General features: G+C 54.2%; 1 protein-coding gene across 1 annotated transcript; it reads right to left on the bottom strand.

Annotated features, from left to right (window-relative positions):
* Positions 1–2,554: 2,554 nt before the first annotated feature.
* BARX1 (BARX homeobox 1) lies at positions 2,555–8,119 on the bottom strand. The gene is made up of 4 exons (XM_071440095.1): positions 7,562–8,119; positions 5,439–5,724; positions 5,224–5,308; positions 2,555–4,843 (listed from the first exon to the last, which is right to left on the bottom strand). The coding sequence occupies exons 1-4, from the start codon at positions 7,764–7,766 to the stop codon at positions 4,679–4,681; spliced, it is 741 nt and encodes a 246-aa protein (XP_071296196.1). The 5' UTR covers positions 7,767–8,119; the 3' UTR covers positions 2,555–4,678.
* Between the last annotated feature and the right edge of the window lie 15,166 nt (positions 8,120–23,285).

Genomic DNA, 23,285 nt, shown 5'->3' with positions numbered 1-23,285 from the left:
TTAGCATTTGGATTTTATCTACTCTACAATTCAGCTGAAACAACCAAATCTAATGAGTGTGCAATGACCTCAACCCAACATGAGGCTTAAGACAAACATCTAATAACAGGACATCCCATGTTAGTTAATGAACTTTAGAGAATTTGATTGAACTCAGTAGGTCATCTCAACCTCTGCATTCAGTTCCTTTTGGACCAAAGTGGTGAGGAAAAGCCCCAGACAGATGTTAATTTTTTCACCCCAAGTCCAAGAAGGCCTGGCCCACCCCAGCCCCGGCTCAGCACTCTGATATGGTGCTGGGTGATGTCTTTTAGCAGTACAGGGGGTGCAGGTTCCAGCACCCCTCCCTCCTCTCCATGCCCCACAAAATCTCTCTGCACTCTTTCCCTTATAACCCCACAATATCCCTTGATATTCCCCCACCCCCCCACAGTCTCACACACGTTCTTGCATCCTCCCACATCTTGCTCCATGTTCCCTACAACCCCTCCAGCCCCCATATCTCCCTTCCCACCCTTCCATCCTCCCTGCATCCCCCTCCAGCCTCCTCAGCCCCAGCCCCACATCCCCCCCACACCCCTGCATGCTGCATCCCCTCCACATCATTCAATGTCACCCCCTCCCCATACCCCTGTATCCTTCCACAGCACCTGCATCCCTACTCCTCCATCATCCCACACCCCCCACACCCCTCACAGCCCCCATATTTCCTCTTGAATCTCCCCACATCCCCCTCCATTCCCCATCAAACCTCCCCATCCTACTGAACTCCCCCATCCACATCCCCTTTCCATCCCCTCTGCACTTCCCACCCCCTGGAGGGGAAAAGGCAGCATCAACTCTGTGCTTTTGGGGTTTTTTGTGAGAAGAGCCCACAAAGCATTGCTCTAGGATGAATTTTTTCTTCCAGAAGGGCAGAGCAGACCTCCCCTGCCTGCAGGTGTGGGGCAGGGAGTCAGGGCAAGGCCACCGCCCCTGCGGCCCCCCAGCCCCGTCCTGGCAGAGCAAGAGCTGCCTCTGAATAAACACCCGTGGCATTCATCTTCAAACCCCCTGGCTCCGTGCAGCTATATTAAAATTGACATTGATGAAAAAGCAGAACTTTTCTCAGGTTTCTTTGAGATGCTTCATAAAAAGGGAATTTAGGATGTTTGAAATGGAAACTCGCCTTAAAAGGATTTTTGTTAAGAAAACCATCAAAATGTTTGCTGATTACCTGTGACCCGAGTAGCAGTCAAACATGGAAGGACCCACTTTTCCAGCCTTCAATCCACACCCTTCTACTTTGTTTGCAGAGAAAACACATGCTATTCTACCTATACAGGTGTAATTAAAATGTGGAGTTTCCCAGTGTGGACGCATTTCTCCCAGAATGAATGTGCATGGTAATACAGCTTATTTACACACAGACAGAGAACAACCATCAGGTGTATTAGCTACAAATATCATTTACTGGCTCCAGAATTACACAGCAGTGGCAAATCATCCTCATAGCTTTTCCAGCAGCTCTGGGGTGCTGCCGAGTGAGATCATTCCCACAGGCAGAGCAGGGCTCTGAGGAGAAGCTGCAGCACGGAACGAAATCATCCAGACCTTCCCCGGGGCTCCTGCGGGCTGAGCAGCTCTGCGGGAATCGCCCATCGCAGCCCAGCAGCACCACACGGGCTCGTCACAGCTGGGAAAGGTAATTAGAAAGTGAAATGGTTATGCGGCACTGTCCAAAATTATCCATCAGCACGAAACCTGTGTGCAGGTGAGGCCTGCTGTCATTTCCTTGTGGTCACTCATGGGCCAGCGAGGTTTATCGGTGCTGGTCAGGGGGAGCCCCAGCCCCGCTTTTAAGTGCTCTGGGGTATTATCGAGCACGTTTGGAAGGGCTGTCACTGACGGCCGGTGGAATTTATCCTCGCTTTTCAAACAGAATCAGAGAATCTCGGGATGGCTTGGGCTGGAAGGGGCATCAGAGATGCTGTCATTCCACCCCTGCTGTGGGCAGGGCCCCCATCCCTCTGGGCGCCCCTCTCTGCTGGCTCCCAGCTGCTGCCACTCCGGCCTGCCCAGCAAGCAGCCGACCTGGAGAACCTGCGGGAAATTAAATTTTGACAGAAAGTAATACATAAAATCGTTAAATACAATCGGAATATGTGTGTGTGACTGTACCTATATATACATATTACAAGAAAACACAAACCAACCAATAAAGAAATCCCATTAGTCAGGTATATTGTCCGATAATGCTAACAGGCTTCTTCCGTGCCTGAGAGGACTCTGTGTTTCGTTAGCGTCGCCGAGGAGGCGAGAGGGCTCCTCAGCCGGCTCGCACCGTCTCGGGGCTGTAACCGGCTCCTCCCGAAGCAGAAATGGGTCATTAAAGCCGCGACCGAAGCGCTGCTGGGCAGGGGCTCGGCGGGAGCCGCTCAGCCGGGGATGCCGCGGGGATGTCACCGGCAGCGCACCCGAGCGCTCCGTGCCCGGGCGGGACCCGCAGCTGCCCCGCGGGGAGGCCCCGCACGGGCCCAGCTCCAGGCGGTGCGTGCGGGGCTCTCGGGCATCTGCCGGGGCGAGAGAAGGTCCGCCCGAGCCCCCTCGGAGATTTTCCTGCCGCAGCACAACCAGAAGAAAGTTTTACCTCGGTGTCCTGCCCCGGGACCGCCGTGCGCGGACAGAGCGGCCGGACCCCGCCCGGCCCCGGCTCGGCAGAAACGCAGCTTCACCAAAGCATCCCCAACCCTCTCTCGGCTGTCTACGAGGGAAAAACACAAATCAAAAAAAACCTCAACTTACTCTATTTAATGATTCGTGCGCTGAAAAAAAAACATCACTCTATGATCTGAGAAAATACAATCGCTTGCTCAGCTGTGAAAAGAAAATATTAACATTCTCTAGCGACGGCGCTAGCACCGAGCGAAGCCCGGCTGTTCCAGCCCTGTGTGTGACACCGGTGACGAACACAGCCTGTCGTCCTGTTAATTTAGCTTAATGCGCCAGGCAATTTCTCTTTTAATTAAAACCGGGTGCTGCTCCCGTGCGCACTGAAAGCACCAGAAACAGCAGCCAGAGGTGACAGGGAAGTGACAAAGCCACACGCCCAGCGTGTCCTGACCGCGCCGAAGGGTCCCGCAAACCCCGGCTCTGCCAGCCCCACCGCCGCTTTCCCTCTTCCCAGCATCCGTCCTCATCCTCAGGTTAAAAAAAAAAAAAAAAAAAAAAACTTTCAATCAATTGCTTGGTTAAATATCTAAGTCATTTCAGTGTAAGAATACGAGGTTGTTTCCTGTTTACCCAGCACTGGCCGTGTCCTCCACCGCTCATCCCGGGGGCTGATTTAACCCGGGCTGGATCCGGGGCACCTCCCGAGCCGGGCCGTGATGGGCAGAGGGGCCGGAGCCGTGGAGAGAGAAACGAGGAAAACTGGGAATGACCGGCAGGAGTCCAGCGCAGATTCACCTCGAGGGCTCCTCCGACGGCGATGCGGGGCCATCTGGGGTTAAAGCCCGGCCGTGCTGTCCCTGTGCTCCGCTCCCACCGGGCCGCGCTCTCCGCGCCCTGAGCACGGGCAGGAGCCTCCCGGAGCCGCTGCCCGGACAGGGCTCCCGCACCGCCGGCCCTGAGCGCTCCGCCGGGGCAGGGAGGCAGAGACCAGCCCCGAGCCGAGAGCGCTAATTACCGTCGTTAATTACCGCCGTTAATTGGGAGGCGGCCCCGCAGCAGCGGCTCAGCCCGGGGCTATCCCGCCGCTCCCCGGCCCTCGTTCTTCCCTGGGCTGCTGCTTTTTTCTCTTATTTTCTTTTCTTTTTTTTCTTAGCAGAATAGCAGTAATTGCATGTCTCGGTGGATGCTCTGTAATTTAACATCCCAACGGAAAACGTGGAGAAGAGACTCAGAGAAAACAAGCGAAAAAATAAAACAAAATTTAAAATACCCCACCCGAACAACAAAGCGCTACGATTTCGTACTAGGATTTTTGCTGCTACATCGCAGCAGCAATGAAGAGTTTTTTTAAAAAGTACCGTTCAGGGTTCAGGATGCGCAGTGCAGAACTTAATTAACCTTCTGTCACCAACTAACGTATCTTTAAAATCCGAAAGCATCCGAATTTGACCAAGGGAAGACCGAGGATCTGGCCTCTCCCGGCCACGGGCAGCCGAACCGTCGCGAAAAACGACGGGAGAATCCTCCCGCTACCACTGCGCTTTGCACTTTTTCTGTAGCTCTGCCTGGAACTTGGTTTTGAATACCTAATCTGCCTCCGTGGGGGAAAAAAAAAAACAAAACAAAAAAACCCAACAAAACAAAACAATTTTTTTTTTAAAAATCAACCCCAAAGCATTACGCTACTCAGATCAATAGTTCATAAAATACTTTATTGAAATAAAGTAAATATCTTCGCATTAATAAAACTGATCATAAAATGCAGTTTTCGAATAACTAGGGGCACCACAGGGTTTTAGACAGCGAGTAGATGTGGATGGTGGGATCCAGTGTCCTGCTGGCCCCTCGGGCCGTGGCCAGCCCAGCGGCCGTGGCGCAGCGCGGCGCTCCGCGGGCGCGGAGAGGGGCGGCGGGCCGGGGGAGGCCGGCGTGCGGCCAAAGCGTCCAAACGTCCCGAGGCCGAAGGCGGCCGCAGCCACTGTCCGAGCTGCCCTCCATCCTCTCCGGCCGGCGGGGCGGGCCCCCCTCACTCCTCCTGGCTGACCTCGGCCGGCGAGCCCAGGCTCTCGGGCGGCTTCTCGGCGTCCCGGGCGCGCTCCTGCTCCGAGAGCTGCTCGCTGCTGGGGATCGAGTTCTTCTTCGGGCGGCCCTTGGGCTTGGTGGGGGACTCCAGGCCGCCCCCCTGCAACACCTGCGAGGCGAGGAGGGGGCGGAGGAAGGAGACACCCCGGCAAAGCCGAGCTGCCGTCGGCCCGCGGCGCAGCAGCCCCTCTCTATCTCTCTCGCCCGCCCGCCGGCTGCCCCGGGGGCCGAGCGGAACAACGGGAGGGCTCGGACAGGACGGGGAGGGACGGCCGGCCGGAGCCCAGGAGATGCTGGACCGGGGGCACGGTGTTAAAGACCAGGGGCATATTATTATTACCGTAATCGTCATCGTTACTATTATAATTATCCTTAACGTTATCGTTAAATGTGCCAGGGCCGAGATGCAGAAGGACGAAGCCCGCAGGGCAGGGCTCGAACGCGGACACGGCGCGCCCAGGGGAAGGACTGTTAATAAGGGCCACTTACTATTTTCTTCCATTTCATGCGCCTGTTCTGGTACCAGGTTTTCACCTGGAGCTGGCTGAGCCCCAGCGATTCGGCCAGGTCTATTCTGCGGGCGAGAGAGAGAGGAGGTCAGGCCGGCAGCTTCCGTCTCGGAGGGCAGCTTCCCGACTTTTTCAAGCAAAATGAGCCCCGTCCCGTGGCGTCGCGCCCCGGGTCCGAGGTCGGCCGTCGCCTACCTGTCGGGCGTGGAGAGGTATTTCTGCTTCTCGAAGCGCTTCTCCAGCCCCATGAGCTGCAGCTCGGTGAAGACGGTGCGGCTGCGGCGGCCCTTCTTGGCCTTGCCCGGCTCCGGCGGGCCCGGCTCCAGCTTCCCGCGGAGGTGCAGCTCCAGCGGGAGATGCGGCGAGGCGGAGCCGCCCTGCAGCCCCGAGCCGGCGGCCAGCAGCGCCGAGCCCAGCCCCGAGCAGCCCAGGGGAGCCAGCGGGAACTTAAACACGGCGGCCGGCTCCGCCTTCAGCACCGCTGCGGGAGAGAGCGGCGGTCAGCGGCGGGCAGGGACCGCGGGGCTGCCCGGGGAGCAGCCCCTGCAAGGAAACCCGGGCCCTTTCCCTCCATCCTCGGCACCGCCGCGGGCCCTGAGCCCCCCGGCCCCGCCGCCTCCACCGTACAGAGACACGTTTTACCCTTCGACCAGCACATGCCAATCACGGAGTTACTTGGGGGTTACAAGTGAAATTAACTCAAACCAACCCAAAAGCGATCCCCTCTGTGTCACCCAACAGCTGCCGGACCCGGCTGAACTCGGCCACCCGCGGGGGCGGGCACGGTCCCAGGATTCCCTTCCTAGGAGTTTTCAGTAAATTTTCGACCTGATAATTTCTATCCCACTCCGTGAAGAGCAGCCTATGAAGGGGCGCCCGGGAAGAGGACAGCGAGCCATCCCCGAGAATGCTGCTCTAGCGGGCTGGGGCCGCCGCTCGGCCGGCTCGATTCAATTCTCCCCGGTCCGGCCCGGCTCTGCTCGGCTCGAATCGCTCGCCCGGCTCGGCCCGGCCCAGCTGGGTCCCTCCCGACGCCTCCGCTCCGCTCCCGGACCTGAGGGTGCGCTGGGGGCTGCGGTCCCTCTCGGCCCGGCCTCTCCACAGCGACACACGAGCGAGCTCGGCGCCGGGGAAAGGGCTTTAGGGGAGTCTCTGCGGGGTCTTCTCCTCGGCCTGCCTGAAATCGCCTCCCTTCCTACAGGGCCCGATCCCGCTCCCACCTATCCCAGCGGAACTGAGCCTGAGGGGTGTAAAGAACCTTTCATCTGATCCGAGCTGTTCTGAACAGTTCATCCTGAAAATAATACTAATTTCTAGATATTCTAACGCATGCTGTTCCCTTGCTCAGGGGCTTGACGCTTTCCGCTTTTTCTCTTAAACGCAGAAAATGAGATTGGGATACTCCTTTTCAGTTCAGGTCAATGGATGAAGAGCTAAGGCTCTGCAGTTGAAGATGGCTTGCGAAGTGAAAGCTTTCGCCATCATCCGTTTAAATATCGGCCTTTAAAATATATTAGGTAATAGCCTTCAAAATGCATTAAATACTACCGTCAAAAAAAAAATAAAAGAAACATCCCCCCCAAAAAAAGAAAAAGAACCACAAAAAACTCCCCTAAACAATAAAACCAATAACAATTACAAAACCCCCAAACCAATTTGAATATGTTAATAAACTGCATTTGTCCTGGATTCCATATCTGACTGGACAGAGAATGCGGGCACCCCTTTTAAAAGAAAAACCCAAACATGTATTATAATATGGACAATAATGTTATGCCTTCCATCTGCTATATTATTATTATATAAACATAGCATATATTTATATACTATATATAATATCTCTGTATTTTATATAGTTTTTTTTGTTTACACATAAGTCGGGTTTCCAACTAAATCTGTGACCGCAGGGCCTCTTGCCGCCCCTCTCAGCCAAGCGCAGACCCCGCTGCTCGGCTCCAGCAATTCTCACCTCATCCAAAAACAAAAGGGAAAACCCCAAAACAAAACTATCGACAACAACCTTCTTCCCTGCAATCCAAACGCCATCCTGTGCAGACGCGGCCGGAGCCGCAGGGCCGCTTTCTTCGCTTTTAGGCCCCAAACTCCCGGCTGCTCCCGGCTGGAGCGCCCAGGCACGGCGGGAGCCGGCGGGGATGCGCACGACCGGCAGAGCCCTCAGCAACTTTTGTAGGCAGAATTCCTAAGCTTTTCTCCGAGGAACCCGGCTCCCAAAGGCGCTGGAGACCACCGGCGGGCGATGCCTCCCCGCCTGCCGCCCCCAGCCACCCCCCAGCCGCGGGGAGCCCCCCGGGACGTACCGAGGTGGTTGTGGTAGGGCCGGGCGGAGAGCAGCGCCTGAACCCCGAACTTGAGCAGCTCCCCGGCCGGCGCGGCCCCCTTGGCGTCCGGGGGGTCGGTGAGGATCTCCTCGATCATGAAGCTGCGGTAGCGGTGGGAGCGGTGGTCGGGGAAGGCTTCGGCCGGGAAGTAGCGCGCGGCGCCCAATTCCAGCGGGTGCTGCATCCTCGCCGCCCCCGGGGCGCGGGGGGACCCCCGGCCGCCGGGGCCGCTCTAGCGCAGCCCCCCGGCCGGCAGCCGGGCAGCGGGGGCTCTGCCCATCGCCCCGCCGCCCCCTCCCCTGGCCCTGCGCGGCGGCCCGGAGCCGTCCCCGCCGCCTGCACACGGGGCGCGGCACCGGGCAGCGTCTGTCTCTCCGCCCCGGGACAGCAGCGGCGGCCTATTATACGGCCGGGCCCGGCGGGGCCGTCAGCGCGGCGGGGGAGGGCGCGGGAGGGGCTGCGGAGGAAGGAAGGGGCCGGGGCGGGCGAATACCTGCGGCGGGGGTTACAGCCCAGCATTTGATCCCCCGCCATATAAAGCAAATTACCCGTTCTGCTCGCTGCGGGAGAGCAGACACCCAAACAACCGCTGGCCCCCTCGAAGCCCCGGCCCCGGCTCCGCTCCCAGTCCCGGCCTAATTCTTATGACCATCCCTGTCCCTGTCCCCGGCTCCAGCCCCATTCCCGCCGCCATATCCATATCCATATCCATATCCATATCCATATCCATATCCACGCCATCCCCGTTCCCGTCCCCACACCATTCTTCCGTCCCTTTCCCATTCCCGTCTCAGCCTTCGTCCCCCTCCCCATCCCTTCCCCTGACGGGCTAACCGCGGCTCTGGGGCGCCTCGGCCGATGGAGGCAGACAGGGACCCACACGGACCCTCGGGGCCATCCTCTCGGCCCGGCCCGCACGGCCCTGCCCCGCAGCGCGGGCGCTCGGAGCCCTCGGGGCAGCCCCGGGGCGGTGGCCGGGGCCCGGCGGAGCCCAGGCAGGCCGAGGGCAGGGGGGAGCCAGCCCCGATGCCCCCAGCTCCGGGCTCCCCCCCGGCCTCGCTCAAAGCGGTGTAAACATCTAAAAGGAGCTGGCCAGGGAACAAAACCCAGCACGAAGCGGAGCATTTCCCTGGACTTCTAGATCATTTACACGGACATTTCGCTCGGTACGACGTGATTCATTCTATTCCCTTTAGCCTGTGTCACGCACGACAGCGGAGACCCACGAGCCGCCCCTGCTCGTTACTGACTTGCTTCGAGCCAGATTCGTCTGCAGGAGCCCGAACACCCAAATCCCTCCCGAAAATGTCGGCGCTAATGGATTACGGGGAGATCGTTTCGGCGAAGCCCCGCGGGTCCCACGGCGTGGGGCGGCTTTGGCTGCGCTCGGCCTCTGCCCACGGCCGGAGCTGCCCACGCGTGACCGTGCCTGGGCGGTGTTCGCGGGAGGCACCCACGGGCTCAGCCAGGCCGGCCCACGCAGAGGGACGGGAGCGGGGCTCATCCCTCCGGCAAGGGAAGCTCAGCCTCCTTTTTTAAGATTTTAGACCAAAAAAAAGAGGGTTCTGCCCGTTTTCCCGACTGCTGCGGGGGATGCGCAGGGGAGAGCGGAGCAGCCGCGGGATCTCGCCCGGCTCCGTTTCGGAAGCCCTAAGAAGATGCGATGGCCACGGAAGGCACCTGCCAGTGCCGTCCGTGAGCGCAGCACACGGGGGACGAGTCCCAGCGCTCGGCTGCCGTCGGGCCCGAGTGTCCGAGCACCTTCCCCAGGCCCGGGCTCTCCCGAGCCGTGCGGGCTCCGGAGCTTCTCGTGGCTCCCGGTCCGGCCCGCAGCCACGGCTCCCCCAGAGCCAGCGAACGGCCCCGGGGGCCCCGCATCCGGCGGCAGATGCGGCTGCAGGAACCCCCGGCCCTGTAACTTGAATTAAATATTGAGGTAGGGGCAGGCGGAGGCGTTCAGGGAGCTGCGGAGAACACGAGGCCGCCCTGCTGCTCCTGTCAGCGCTATTTGAGTCCTGCTGCTGTTTCTCTGTGCTACTCACCCCTGCATGCGACAACAACGAATTAATTTATGCTCTGTACTTCACTGCCTGCCCACATAACCTGTTCCATATGGTAACTGCGACTCGTACGGAGCAGTTCCGCGCGGATTTGTTCTGGTTTCTCCACATTTCTTCAATTTAAAATTACGCCACTCGCTCTGTGAAACACTAACGGGCTGAACCCCCGTTAGCTGCCCGGGTGCTCCCTGCTGTTAGCGGGTTGTCATTTATTAGACATCATCTTGGTGTGTGCACCGCCAACGAGTTCGTGACACGCGACAGAGCGGGGGCCGTGCCCGGGACCGGCGCTCCCCTCCCGGGGGGAGCAGCGGGACCGGAGCCCACCGAGATGCTGCGGGCCGCGGGACAGGCGCCTCCATCCCTCCCCACCTCCCCGAATTCCTCCCGGGAATCTCGGGGCAGCCGTGTCCCTGTGCACACCTGCGCTCCGGGGAGCCCCGACCGAGACCAACGGGGCCCCCCAAAAAATCAGAAATCCCAACCCCAAACCCTCCCCGTTTCCGGACGGGCCCATCCGTCCTCCCGTGCTTTGTCCATCCGCTCTGCTGAGATCACAAGGTGCTCCATGCCAAGGTGCTGATTTCCTACGGCCGAGGCCAAAGAGGCCATTGGAGCTCTTACCATGAAACGAGGAGAATGAGTAAAGTGAGAAGAATTTTGGACACATTCAAGCGAGCAGGCAAATCCGCATCGGATTGTTTAAACAACCTCACCCCCGAGACCAGCGCGCTCATAAACAAATAGTGCACGTAAAAGAAATTACCCACGCCTCCCTTGAGCTTTTTGTTTCTTTAAAATAATCAAAGCTCAATAATAACTGTAAATAACAATACTTCGATCCCCATCCCGGAGCAGGTTAGGATCAGAGTGGTACAAACCCGGAATAATTTCCTATCATACGGCATCAACTTTGATAATTTAAGTTTTTATAATCCTTGGGATCCATCTGCCCCGAGGCTGCTCAGAGCAGCCACAGCCGGGCGGGCACGGACGGTCGGCGGATCCCACATCCTCCCCGGGAGCAGGCCTACAGCCCCCCAGGTCACCAAAACAATAAAATAAAAAATAGCATCTCTGAAAAAGCTTCTATTGAAACATTTCGATGTTGCACTGAAGAAAGAGAGGGTGAACTTCACCATCTGGTCGTACTCACGGTCAGGAACTTAAAATCGTTGAAAAACAAATCCAGTAGTGAAAAGGACAGAAGTTATTGTTATTATTATTATTATTATTATTATTATTATCATTATTATCATTATTATCATTATTATCATTATTATTATTGCTATTACTACTACTACTACTACTTTTAGTGCAGTAGTGTCTGATCTCCTGTACTCTTACAGAGCTTGTAAACCCGTACTTTTATTTCACATTGAATTGGGTGGTAGATTCATGCAACCACTTTTATAAAAAGCAGCATCTTAGAGTGGGAGTTCAGAAACATACGTGGGGTTTTAGGGACCAACCACATGAACAAGCTGCAGACTCCAAATTTTTTTCCTCCCAGCAACCAGAATGGAATCACCTTTATTTACAAAATTGCTCCTCATTTACCGTAGGGCTTTTTAAAATTCTTGTTTTGTTGTTATTTTGGGGTCTGTTTATTTATTTGTTTTGTTTAGGGTTGGGTTGTTTTGTTGATTGTTTTTCTTGCACCAGTTACAGACTTTAAATGACTGCTAGAAACGGACTATTTCTAGTTAGCTTTTTTAAAAAATAATTTTTATACAAATGTTCCCAACTGGTTTCAGAAACTATGGATGCATTTATCACATTACGAGACTCTTCTGATCTTCGTTTTGCATAAAAGCAGAACGCGTTTTTTAAAGGCTCCTCTCGCTTACTTTCACGCTTCAGATATTTTGATGTCTCTATTTCGGCTGAGTAACTCAGAGAAGGATGACACTTTCACCCGCGAAAATCTTGCTACGAAAAAGGAAACAAGTTCACCCAGTGATCTAAAATCTTTCCTTGGGTGGGAATACTTTTGCTCCGCTGATTCATCCCCGATTTGACGAGAAGAAGAGTTTTGCTGAATTCCCGCAGTTCTCCTGACTCCTACAACCGTGACGGGGAAAACAGCGAAACTCAAACTCCTCGCCTCCCGGATCCCTCGGGAAATACCCCAAAAGGGAAAATATTGGGCTATCAGGGGCTGCCCAGGGGAGTGCACGGAGCCCAGCGCTGAGCAGGGCTCTCGCAGCCAAGTCCCGGCTCACGGGAGCGGGGCCCGGTGCCGGTCACACCCGATCCGCTGCGGGCACCGGGAGCCGCGGGGCTGCTCCGCAGCGCTGCTCACATCAATTAAACACCGGGGTGCTTTTGGTAGGGTTTTTTTAAACTTGTATCAAAGCTCTCAGTGACTTTTAAACACAACCAATTCTTTGTTTTCTCAACATCACCTTTTCTAAAACTCGAATAAAATGTCTCCGTGTCTCCCATCGCGCCCCAGCGCCCGGGGCAGCGTTGCCCGGACTGCGGGGTTGTGTCCGGGCTCAGGGCTGTGTCCGGACTGCGGGGCTGTACCCGGGCTCAGGGCTGTACCCGGGCTCAGGGCTGTACCCGGGCTGCGGGGCTGTACCCGGGCTCAGGGCTGTGTCCGGGCTCAGGCTGTACCCGGGCTCAGGCTGTACCCGGGCTCAGGCTGTACCCGGGCTGCGGGGCTGTACCCGGGCTCAGGGCTGTACCCGGGCTCAGGGCTGTGTCCGGGCTCAGGCTGTACCCGGGCTCAGGCTGTACCCGGGCTCAGGGCTGTACCCGGGCTCAGGCTGTACCCGGGCTCAGGGCTGTGTCCGGGCTCAGGGCTGTGTCCGGGCTCAGGGCTGTACCCGGGCTCAGGGCTGTGTCCGGGCTCAGGGCTGTGTCCGGGCTCAGGCTGTACCCGGGCTCAGGGCTGTACCCGGGCTCAGGGCTGTACCCGGGCTCAGGCTGTACCCGGGCTCAGGGCTGTACCCGGGCTCAGGCTGTACCCGGGCTCAGGGCTGTACCCGGGCTCAGGCTGTACCCGGGCTCAGGGCTGTGTCCGGGCTCAGGGCTGTGTCCGGGCTCAGGCTGTACCCGGGCTCAGGGCTGTACCCGGGCTCAGGGCTGTACCCGGGCTGCGGGGCTGTACCCGGGCTCAGGGCTGTACCCGGGCTCAGGGCTGTGTCCGGGCTCAGGGCTGTACCCGGGCTCAGGGCTGTACCCGGGCTGCGGGGCTGTACCCGGGCTCAGGGCTGTGTCCGGGCTCAGGGCTGTGTCCGGGCTCAGGCTGTACCCGGGCTCAGGGCTGTACCCGGGCTGCGGGGCTGTGTCCGGGCTCAGGGCTGTACCCGGGCTCAGGGCTGTACCCGGGCTGCGGGGCTGTGTCCGGGCTCAGACTGTGTCCGGGCTCAGACTGTGTCCGGGCTCAGGGCTGTACCCGGGCTCAGGCTGTGTCCGGGCTCAGGGCTGTACCCGGGCTCAGGGCTGTACCCGGGCTCAGGCTGTGTCCGGGCTCAGGGCTGTACCCGGGCTCAGGGCTGTACCCGGGCTCAGGGCTGTGTCCGGGCTCAGGGCTGTGTCCGGGCTCAGACTGTGTCCGGGCTCAGGGCTGTACCCGGGCTCAGGGCTGTGTCCGGGCTCAGGGCTGTGTCCGGGCTCAGGGCTGTACCCGGGCTCAGGCTGTACCCGGGCTCAGGGCTGTACCCGGGCTCAGGCTGTGTCCGGGCTCAGGGCTGTACCCGGGCTCAGGCTGTACCCGGGCTCAGGGCTGTACCCGGGCTCAGCCTGTGCCCGGGTTTCGGGGCTTTCCCCGCCCGCCTTGCCGGGCACTGCGGGACCCCGGTGCCCTGCGGGGGCATCGCCCTCGCAGCCCCTGCCCTTCCCACCGGGGCCCGAGGAGGGCAGTCAGGCACAGCCACCTCCCTCCCGCTCCCTCCTCACGGCACTTAATATTCAGGAAATCCACAAAGTGCAACGAAGAGAGTGGAAAACGTGACATCACGGGCTAATTGGGAAGGAGCGTTCGGGCTGAGGGAATAGCTCAGCCCTGAGTAATAAGTTGTGTTTAATGGCTGGGTAAAGCTTCATCAGCGGCCATTTAACACGTATCCCCCTAAAAATTATTTTCTGCGAACACCTGGCTTTGTCAGAAAGTCAGACTATGGAATTATCTTTGAGAGTCACGTTCAGAGGATGCAGTTTGGTTTGAGTGAGGGTTGCAGCCCCTTTATTTCCCTGCCCCTCGAGGTCCATCATCCAACATCCTCCCTCCTGCACACACCCCAGCAGCTCTTCACAAACTGGGTGTTCTCCGTTTCTGTCCAAGCATAAGGAAACCATTCCTGAAATGACTATTGTCTGAATCCATTTCATTTATCTCCATTAGACCAGCCAGCAGAATGAGCAGCTGCCTAAATGTGCCACCTCTGTCCCCACCGCTGCCATCAGGTACCACCCACCTGAGTGCCACACACGTACCCAGCTGTGACACTTGCCCAAATCCTTTTATTGTGCAGGGCCCCAAACCAGCACAAACAGTAAGGCACACTCTGTGAAAGCCCCCTTCTCTCTCTTGCTTTTTCTACATACAGGATTTTAAACTCTTATTCATTTATTTTTACTTTTAGTTAGTTCATGGACAAGGGATGCAATGCTTGGAAATACAAACCAGCAAGCTGCCACACATGTGATTAGGTTTCAGGCCAGGCAGTATTTTTGGGACAGCCTCTTCTCTGTGAACTGATTCCTGGCCATGAACAGATCTGTAGGTTCAGAGCTCCTTCCCCAGTCCAGCCAAGAGGGCGTGGCTGCCCCTAAAACCAGGGTCCAGTAAGAGATGAGTGCAGTGGCACCACCCTTGGTGACAGCTGTACCTCTGTCCTTCTCCGCCCAGGCCTGCTGTGGACAAGTGGTGCCATGGCCTGGGGCTGTGGTCAGTGCCCACCATCAAGGCCCAGCCCACACCAAACCTGACCTGGCCACCACAGGAGCGATGGCCAAGAGCTCTGCAGGTGACACTGCCAGTGACACATTCTGAAAATGATGGGACACACATGAGGGAGCAAGTTAAACACCAGTACAGTTGTTCAGTAAATAACCATACTTCACCTCAAACAGCATGTCTGGCTGCACCATTCATTTCTAGGTGATAAAGGAGTTTCAGGCAGAAAACAATGATTTGTCCTTATCACTCCTGTGTGAGCTTAAATCCAATCCAGCCCAGCATCTGTGTAGAAACCAGGGATGCTTTGCTGACACCCTGTGAGCCTCGTGCTGTAAACACCCTCTGTGTGCTGAGGCTGTTCCCTGTGCACGTGGGTGACTGCAACAGGACTGTTTATGGTTCATAAAATTAAGTTAATGACTACATCTGTGCAGAGCTGGGGCCTTCGGTTTTTAAAAGGGAAGAAACAGAATAAAATCCTTACACTCTTCAGTTTTATGGTTTGCCTCCAGTCACTTCTGGTTCCCAGTTCTCGAGTGCTACATCAGATCTGGATGATTTGGGTTTATACATCAGCAGGGAGATGTTTAAATCATTAAACACAATAATGGCTAATTGAAACACTTTATTTAAAAAAATAACAAGATGTTTTATACATATTAAAATCATATCAAAGCTAGCTTCCCTGTCCCTCATAAGCACCACTACCGTGGGTAAACTCCCTAAGTTAGAGAGCTCGTAACATCAAATAGCTCTCACTGAAGGCCAAACAATACAAAACAATTCAGTGATGAAGGGTTCTTCCAAACCATTCCTTTCAGTGATTCTGCCATGTCCAGTAGGTCTTTTATTTTTCTTTCACACACAGACAGGGACCCTCACAAGCATTTAAGGTCCCTGACCCTGCAGCAGGGATTTTAAATTGTAAGGGAGAGACCCTTGCTGACACTGAAGACACCAGAAGGAGATCTGCCATCCACTTGAGGCGAGATGAGACCTGAGTTTCACATTGCTTACACTGCAATTCCTACATCTGATATGGCAAATTTCTATTTACTGTGCTCAGAACTACATTTCAAACCCATATATGGCCACGGCTGATTAAGAAGTTTAAACAATTTCCCTTTCTGTACGTATATTATGACACTTGCAAATTTTTGGACTCTAACACGACATTCCAAGACCCACTGATAGCGATCTGCCGAGCTCCAGATGGAGCCATTTACCACGGAGCCATTTACCACAGCCTGCTCATCCTGCTGGGCTTGGAGCCTCTTCCCCAGCTTCTTCCTGGGCTGGGGTGATCCTGCATCCCACATCCCACACCCCACTCTGCACCCTCATCCTGCACCCCATCCCACATCCCCAATCCCACAGCCCTGTGCTGCACCCCTATCCCACAACCCCATCCCACCTCCCATCCCACACCCTGCATCCCATATCCCCACCCTACACCCTATCCTGTGTCCTGTATCCCACCCCCCATCCCCCTATCCTGCACTCTTTATCCCCCATTCCCACGTCCCCATTCCCATATCCCAATTCCCACACCCCCTATCCCATATCCCCATTCCCATCCTCTGTATCTCCCATTCTCTCCCCTGTGTCCTGGAGGCTGTATCCCACAGCCCTCATTTCCATGGCCCATATTCTGTATCCACTATTCCCTCACCCTGTGTCCCCCATCCCATATCCTCTATCCCCATATCCTGTATCTGGTATCCCCCATTTCCCATTCCCGGGTCCCCATTCCCTGTCCCTTGTCCCCATTCCTGGGTCCCCCATTCCCTGTCCCGTGTCCCCATTCCCGGATTCCCCATGCCCCATGCCCTGTCCCGTGTCCCCATTCCCCTGTCCCGTGTCCCCATTCCCCACTCCCTGTCTCGTGTCCCCATTCCCCTGTCCCGTGTCGCCATTCCCGGGTCCTTCATGCCCCATTCCCCATTTCCGTATTTCCAATCCCGGGTTCCCCTGCCCCATTCCCTGTCCCGTGTCCCGCGGCGCCAGCGCCCCCTGGCGGCGGCGGGACAGAGCGCAGGTGTCCCCAGGCGCTCCCAGGTGTCCCCGAGTGTCGCAGGATCGGGCTCTCAGTGTCCCCGCTGCCAGTGCAGTGGGGTCAGGGTGCCTGGGGGGTCCCTGTTCCCAGTGTCCCGGCTCAGGGTGTGTCGGGGGGTCCCCGCTCCCAGAGCCGTGTCCCAGCCGCCAGGGGTTGGTGGCAGCGTGGGCAGAGGGGGTGGGAGGGCACGCGTTCAGGGTTTCCATGTCAGATGCGAGCTGAGAGCAGCTCCCCGGCTTGCCCTGAGGGCATCCACAGAGGGGATCTGCAGAATAAGAAGAACGTGAGTGCAGAGGGCAAGAGGAAGAGGGAATATTGAGGGGGGGCACTGCCAGCAGGCCTTGCCTCTCTCCCCAGTCCTGGGGCTGCTGCAGCTGCTGTGCTGAGCCCATGCTGAGTTCCTTGGGACAGGAGGAGTCTGGAGCTCCTGGAGCCAGTTCCGTGGAGGCTGTGGAGGGGACTGGAGGTTTGGTACCCAACCAGCAGCACCAGGACATCTTCACAGCCAGCAGCTCTCCTCTCTGTGACCAGGGACAGGACCTGAGGAGTGGCTGGAGCTGTGTCAGGTAGGGCTAAGCTTGGGTGTCAGGAAAAGGTGCTGGGGCACTGAACAGACTCCCCAGGGAACAGGCACGGCCCAGTGACTCCAAAGGCTCTCCCACCTCATCCCGTGGCAGAGCATGGCCTTCCAGAACACGCTTAGAGTTGCAAGTAAAGAGCTGAGACATACAAAACCCTCCTTTAACAAGGTTAAGACAATATCTTTTAAAGGTTTCTTGTCTGCCCCCCTGCTGCGGAAGAGCAGCAGCTCAGCTGTGACAGGGAGGTCCCTTTCAGCACCTGGCAGCCACAGACCCCTGCAGGAACACCAAGAGCACCGTGTAGGAGCTGCTTCCAGAGAGCTCCTGAGCACAAACCCAAAACCAGAGTGATCAAGAACTTTTGGGATCTTGAACCACGTCCAAATTTCCCTGTTCTCCCTTCAGCACTCCTGCTGCCAGTGCTCTGTTGAGGGACGAGCACAGACGCAGGAGTGGAAACTCAGGATTAGCTTCCCTCACTGGAGGACTCCTGAGTGACTGGCTTGGAGTCTTCATGAGAGCAATCCTCTAACAACTCATGGAAGAGCCTTGGAGTTTGACATTTTTATAAACATCGACCTTTTTATCTTCAGTGTTTGTTGTTTGAGGAAATCCCTTCTAGTTCTTACGCATGTATAACATCTAAAACAATTGAATTAATACCATATGAGGGTAGAGGGGTGAAAAATCACATCCATAGCCAAAATAGTTTAGCAAAATGGTACAGCTGAGGTTTAAGGTTGCCTGTGGTGACTTTGTATTTTGTTTAAACATTGTTTAAACATTGGTGTTAATACTTCATATAGATATGTGCAGCACAGATTACAACAGTATGTGCTGTGTGCTGTATAATTGATGAACAATTAGACTTAATTCCTATGTTTTGAGGTTGTGAGTTATAACTAAACAGAATCTAAACTGCCAGTAAATGAAGTTTTTTTTTAGATTGTTTTTTCTGGATTAAGCTGTTTTGTGGGGCTGGGGCAGACAGACCCAAAGCCAAATACTTGCACACTCAACCTCAGCACGCAGAGAGCACAGGCTTTATAAATTTAAGTATCTTTTATGTTCTGCTCGTGTATAAGCTCTACTGGGGAACTTCCAAAATACAGCTTATCTAGCTAGATTCGTGCTGTGCTAGGAGGAGGCAACTGAGGAAGGCAGTGAGGAAACTCTTCTGCTCCCTCTGAACTCAGGGATGCTGGAAGAAGGGAGAATGGCTGTATGACATCATGTCAGTCTGTAAAATCTCCAGGAAGCACAGCAGTGCTGACTACGAGTCTGAACTGCCCTCAAAAAACAGAGCTGAAGCTTCTTGACTTTCTTTTTCTATCTTGCTCAGTGACACCAATGTCTTTGTGGGCAGTGTGGGACTCCAGGCAGTCCTGGGCTGGTGCTTCCCTGGCTCTGCAGCCCACGCTGCTTCCACAGGTGAGCACAGCCCCTGCTGCACCTGAGCTGCAAAGCCCCTTGGCTGTGCCCCTGTGGCACTGCAGAGTGAGAGCCAACCCCAGCAGAGGCAGCAGGAGGAGTAGAAAGGTGATGGCTGTGCAAGGAATTAGGGGAGGGAAAAACCACAGAACCATTAAAGATGGAAAAATATCATTGAGACCAACGGTTCACCTAGTGCTGCCACTAAACCCCATCCTCAAGTGCCACATTCTGTCCAACACTTCCACCCTGGACAGCCTGTTCCAAAGCCTGACCTCCCTTTCAGTGAAGAAACTGTTTATAATACCCAACCTAAACCTCACCTAGTGCAACCTGAGGGTGCTTTGCCTTGTCCTGTCACTTGTTACCTGAGAAAAGAGGCTGACAGCCACAGCTGAGCACAACCTCCTTTCAGGCAGTAACAGAAAGTGATGAGGGCCCCCTGAGCCTCCTTTTCTTCCAGTAAATAACCCCAGTTCCCTGGGGTGCAAGAGTGAGTGGTGTTCCTCCCTCCCAGGGCCAGAGTTCACACTGGAGCCTTAAAGCCAACAGCTTTCTGGGGACAGAAGGAGGAATCCACATAAAGAGTGAACCTGGAAATCCTGAGGAGCAAACAGGTGAGACCACTGCCCTCGGGGGAGCTGGCCAGGGGGTGGACACCTCCTCCAGCTGTAGCCATCCACCATCCTTCCCTAGAGCTCACTCCTCCATCCTCAGGGCTCTGAGAAACCAGCAAGCTGTGGCCAAATCCTGTATTCCTCATGGACACCCAGCACTGGAGCTCTATCCAGCAGCTGAATCACTAGAAGGGCTTTTGCAAATTACACTTTTCAATAACTTCTATTTCACTCTGACACGTTTTGCTGTTTGCAAGGTTTACTTGGGAGATGAAACACAAGTTAATTACATGGAGTGATATGTCAGGAGAATGGGTGGATTTGCCCTCCCCTCCAGCTGGGCTGTTGTGGCCTGGCAGCAGCCACCCCACATCCTGCGGGAAGGAGACAGGATACGGCAGGAAGGCACATTTGAGCCATCAGCCTGACACTTCTTTATTGCAGTGTATTTATTTTTTATCATGTGCTTTGACAGGAGTCTCATAAAGTGTTATGCTCCTTCTGTAAGGTCGAAGTCTTGTGACCTTCCGTGATTTTAGAGAGAAGGAACATAATTTTCGAGGGCATGTTTATTATTTCTGTAAACAGTCTGTTTTTCATGCCAAGGGAACAGTTTTTCTGTATGTACTTAGATGACAGCTCAATTTTACTGGCTCACTTTCCAGACCAAGTCTTGCCTGCCAAATGTTTTTGATCATGTTCTGGCAAACAAACCAATATTAATAGTTGAGCTGAGCAAATAATTGCCAGAAAACTGCTGATTTCTTTTAAATCTCTTTATTGCTTCCATAATATCTCTGAATCAAATGCAGTTTCCTCAAGTGTAATTACAATTTTAAAGCACTGTATTTTTTTATTAAAAACAAAATCACTCTCTGAAGTCACTTCCAGAACAGTTGGTTGTGACTAAGTGAGTCCTTCACATTGTGTTGCTCATGTCCCCAAGGAACCAAGTGTCCACGTTGCTCCAACATGACTGAACAGGCTCCTCAGTTCACCCTCTGGACAGATGGCTTCCACATCTGTTTTTACTGGCACAGATCTCCATGGATGGTAGACGAGCCCACAGCCAAAACAAATCTGTTTTAAAATTGGAACACTCCACTTTTGCAATATATACCTTCAACCATTGTAGGCTTTTTAAATGCAAAATATTTAAGTATTCATTTTAGAAAGCCAAACAGTTACACCCAGGTGAATGATAAAAGTAGGTTTCTGAAATAAACACAGTAGGTTACACCTTCCTCTCCTGCCATGTTGGTGTATTAACATCCTTCTGCAAGGAGGACACACACCATGCACGGGGGAAGGGTCTCAAAATTCCTCAATTCCATCATTTAAGAAAGAATTCACTCTAGTCAAAGCTGCAGACTTCCAAATTTCTTCATTGTTATTTTGAACTACAGCCACTTGAAGCTGAAAACACTCAGATCTTTTCCCATTACTTTACCTGTGATGTTGTAAAACATGGGGTGATTATTAGCTCATAATTATAAAAATTGCTTTAATGACAAGTGTGGGGGAGGTAAACTACAGAAACATCTACCCTTTTGTGATAACTAACTCTCGTTCAACAAATTCTCACTTGTCTTAGCAAACTGTCAGAGCTGTAAAGGTCAAAGCACAGCTTTAAGGTCTTGAAGTTAACAAATGTGAATCAAAGATAGACCAAAAAGGCGAGTAAAAGGAAACTCAATACAAAGGCCCATATAAAAGGCCAAGGAAAAAAAAAAAGTAGTCAGAACAAGAAATTTCTACAGAATCAGGAGAAGACTGGTAACTTGGCAGAGACATGTTTGCATATTTTTAGGAGAAACAGGAACCAAATCCACACAAAGCCAAATGAAAGGATATGAAATGGTCACTACAGAAAGCAGGACTGCACCTGCTGAACCTGTCCTGCTCTGACACCACAGCCAGTGGGCAGGGAGGGCAGGAGCTGTCACCAGCACCCTGCCCAGGCTAAATCCCTCAGAAAACTTGTGGCAGTAGGGATAGTTCATTGTTCCCAGGAAAGGTGAGAGTTCCAGCACATTACTCAGTATGTAGAAGATCCACCGGTTCCAGTGACCCTGCGCACAAACCTGCTTCCACTTGGGATCCTCTCCACCCTCACCACAGCATTGTCACATCCCACTGAGGACGTGTCCAGCCCCAGGAGCAGCCTCTCCAGCTATTTTCTCCTGCTGCTGGCATTGTTTCCTTACATCTGCTGAGTATCCCTCGGAGTCTTTTGTTGCCTTCCCACCACGCTGATGCTCATGGCAAACAAGAGAGACATTGTACAACGCACGATGTGCCTGCATAAACAGTGCAAATGAAAGGCTCCCAGAGAAAACCTGAATCATCTCTGTAAAGGCTGTGTTTATGCTAGAAAAGAACACTGCTATCCCCTGGGAGTGAGTGGGGTGGAAAGAAACAAAAAGTGGAATAAAGTGGAATAAAGTTCAAATCACAGAATTATGGAATCACAGAATGGTTTGGGTTGGAAGGGACATTTAAAGCCCATCCACTTCCACCCCTGCCATGGGCAGGGACATCTTCCACTATCCTAGGTGGGTCCAAGCCCTGTCCAGCCTGGTCTTGGACACTTCCAGGGATCCAGGGGCAGCCACAGCTGCTCTGGGCACCCTGTGCCAGGGCCTCCCCATCCTCACAGGGAAGAATTTCTTCTTTATATCTGGCCTAAATCTGCTTCTGACAGTTTAAAGTCTGTATCCCCTGTCTTGTCACTATCTGCCCAGATAAAAAGTCCCTCTCTCCCTTAAAGCACTGGAAGGCTGCAAAACCTGGTGCTTGTGCAAGGGAAGAAAGGACTCTGAGCAATTGGATGAAAAAATGAAGGCAAAAGGTTAAAGGTTTCATGGATTATCCCCATACAGTTATTCTTCAGTTACCTGCTTGGGTGGAATTGGGGAATGCTCAGAAAAGCTGGCTCCAAAGCACAGTGTGCTGGAATAACATCACAGGGCAGAACAGCACCACGCTGAACCCGTGGGATTTCCAAGAGACCCAGGAGCTGCTGAGAGGAAGCTCAGGAACCTCGCAGATGAAACCCACCCTGCCCCTCGGCCCCCAGCAATCCCAGGACCACAGAAAGAGGGCAGAACCTGGCAGGAAGCGTTTCGGAGCTGGGAGAGGAGCTGTGCACCGTGGTCCTTTGCCACACGGTGGCACGGGCTGATGTGAAATCAGCTCCAGCCAGCCAGGAAAGGTCTGGGCAGACCTGGGGCGGCAAGCTCAGTTTCCCTGGAGCTGTTCTTTCAGTGTCAGGCTCCAGCTCAGCCCTGCAGCATTAGAGAGGCTCATCATGCTCCCAGGATCATCATCTGACCCCAAGTCACACTTCTGGGAAAGCAAGAAGTCTCCCTTTCCCTTTTCACCCCTGGAGTTTTTCCTACCAAGGAAAGCTCCTTTTCCTTTCTCTATCTGGGAGCTTGCCCCTCATGGTCAGCCTCACTGAGTTTTCTGCTGATTCTGATTCAGTCTCTGGAGTAAAAAACCCATATAATTCAAAAGACAGCATTTCTAAGCATTCCAGGAGCACGGATTTTGCTGTGCCATGGTCCTGAGGGGTTGTCTCAGCTTGTGACAGAAGCAGCCTTGCCCCCTCTGCAGCACTGCACAAGCACAAGTGTGCAGCTGCACCACGAGCCCAACCAAGGACACGCTGTGGTGAAAACCTCAACTTTTTCCTTATTTCAGACAAGAAAGAGCAAAGCAAGCATTCATTTTCATGCCTTTGTGGTTGCATCTTTACAATAAAACAAAGAGAGCTTTGTGCTTTCTTCTATGAATTTTACAAATTCTTTGTGAAGCATGCAAAAGATTGTTTATTCATGTAATTATGTAATGATAAACACAAATTTTGGGAACAGATCACATGGCGTGATCACAGCCGTGCTCAGCCTTCCAAGCCCAAGCCAGCCAAACCCTAAACACATGAGAATGATAATTGATGGCAAAGGCACAAATCTCACTCTGTGGGACCAAACACTTAATGTGTGCCCTGCAGTTCATTCAAAAAATGAAACTTGTGAATTTTA

This window comes from Agelaius tricolor, unplaced genomic scaffold (assembly GCF_023055355.1).
Source record: "Agelaius tricolor isolate 1412-34295 unplaced genomic scaffold, bAgeTri1.0.p SCAF_14, whole genome shotgun sequence".
In the NCBI taxonomy this organism is placed as follows: Eukaryota; Metazoa; Chordata; class Aves; order Passeriformes; family Icteridae; genus Agelaius; species Agelaius tricolor.
This window is presented reverse-complemented; position numbering and strand designations above follow the sequence as displayed.

Coding starts and splice junctions, on each gene's coding strand:
- BARX1 (XM_071440095.1), bottom strand. CDS start 7,766: ATGCAGCACCCGCTGGAATTGGGCGCCGCGCGCTACTTCCCGGCCGAA. Junction 5,309..5,438: donor TACCTCTCCACGCCCGACAG/GTAGGCGACGGC, acceptor TCTCGCCCGCAG/AATAGACCTGGCCGAATCGC. Junction 4,844..5,223: donor GCATGAAATGGAAGAAAATA/GTAAGTGGCCCT, acceptor CTCGCCTCGCAG/GTGTTGCAGGGGGGCGGCCT.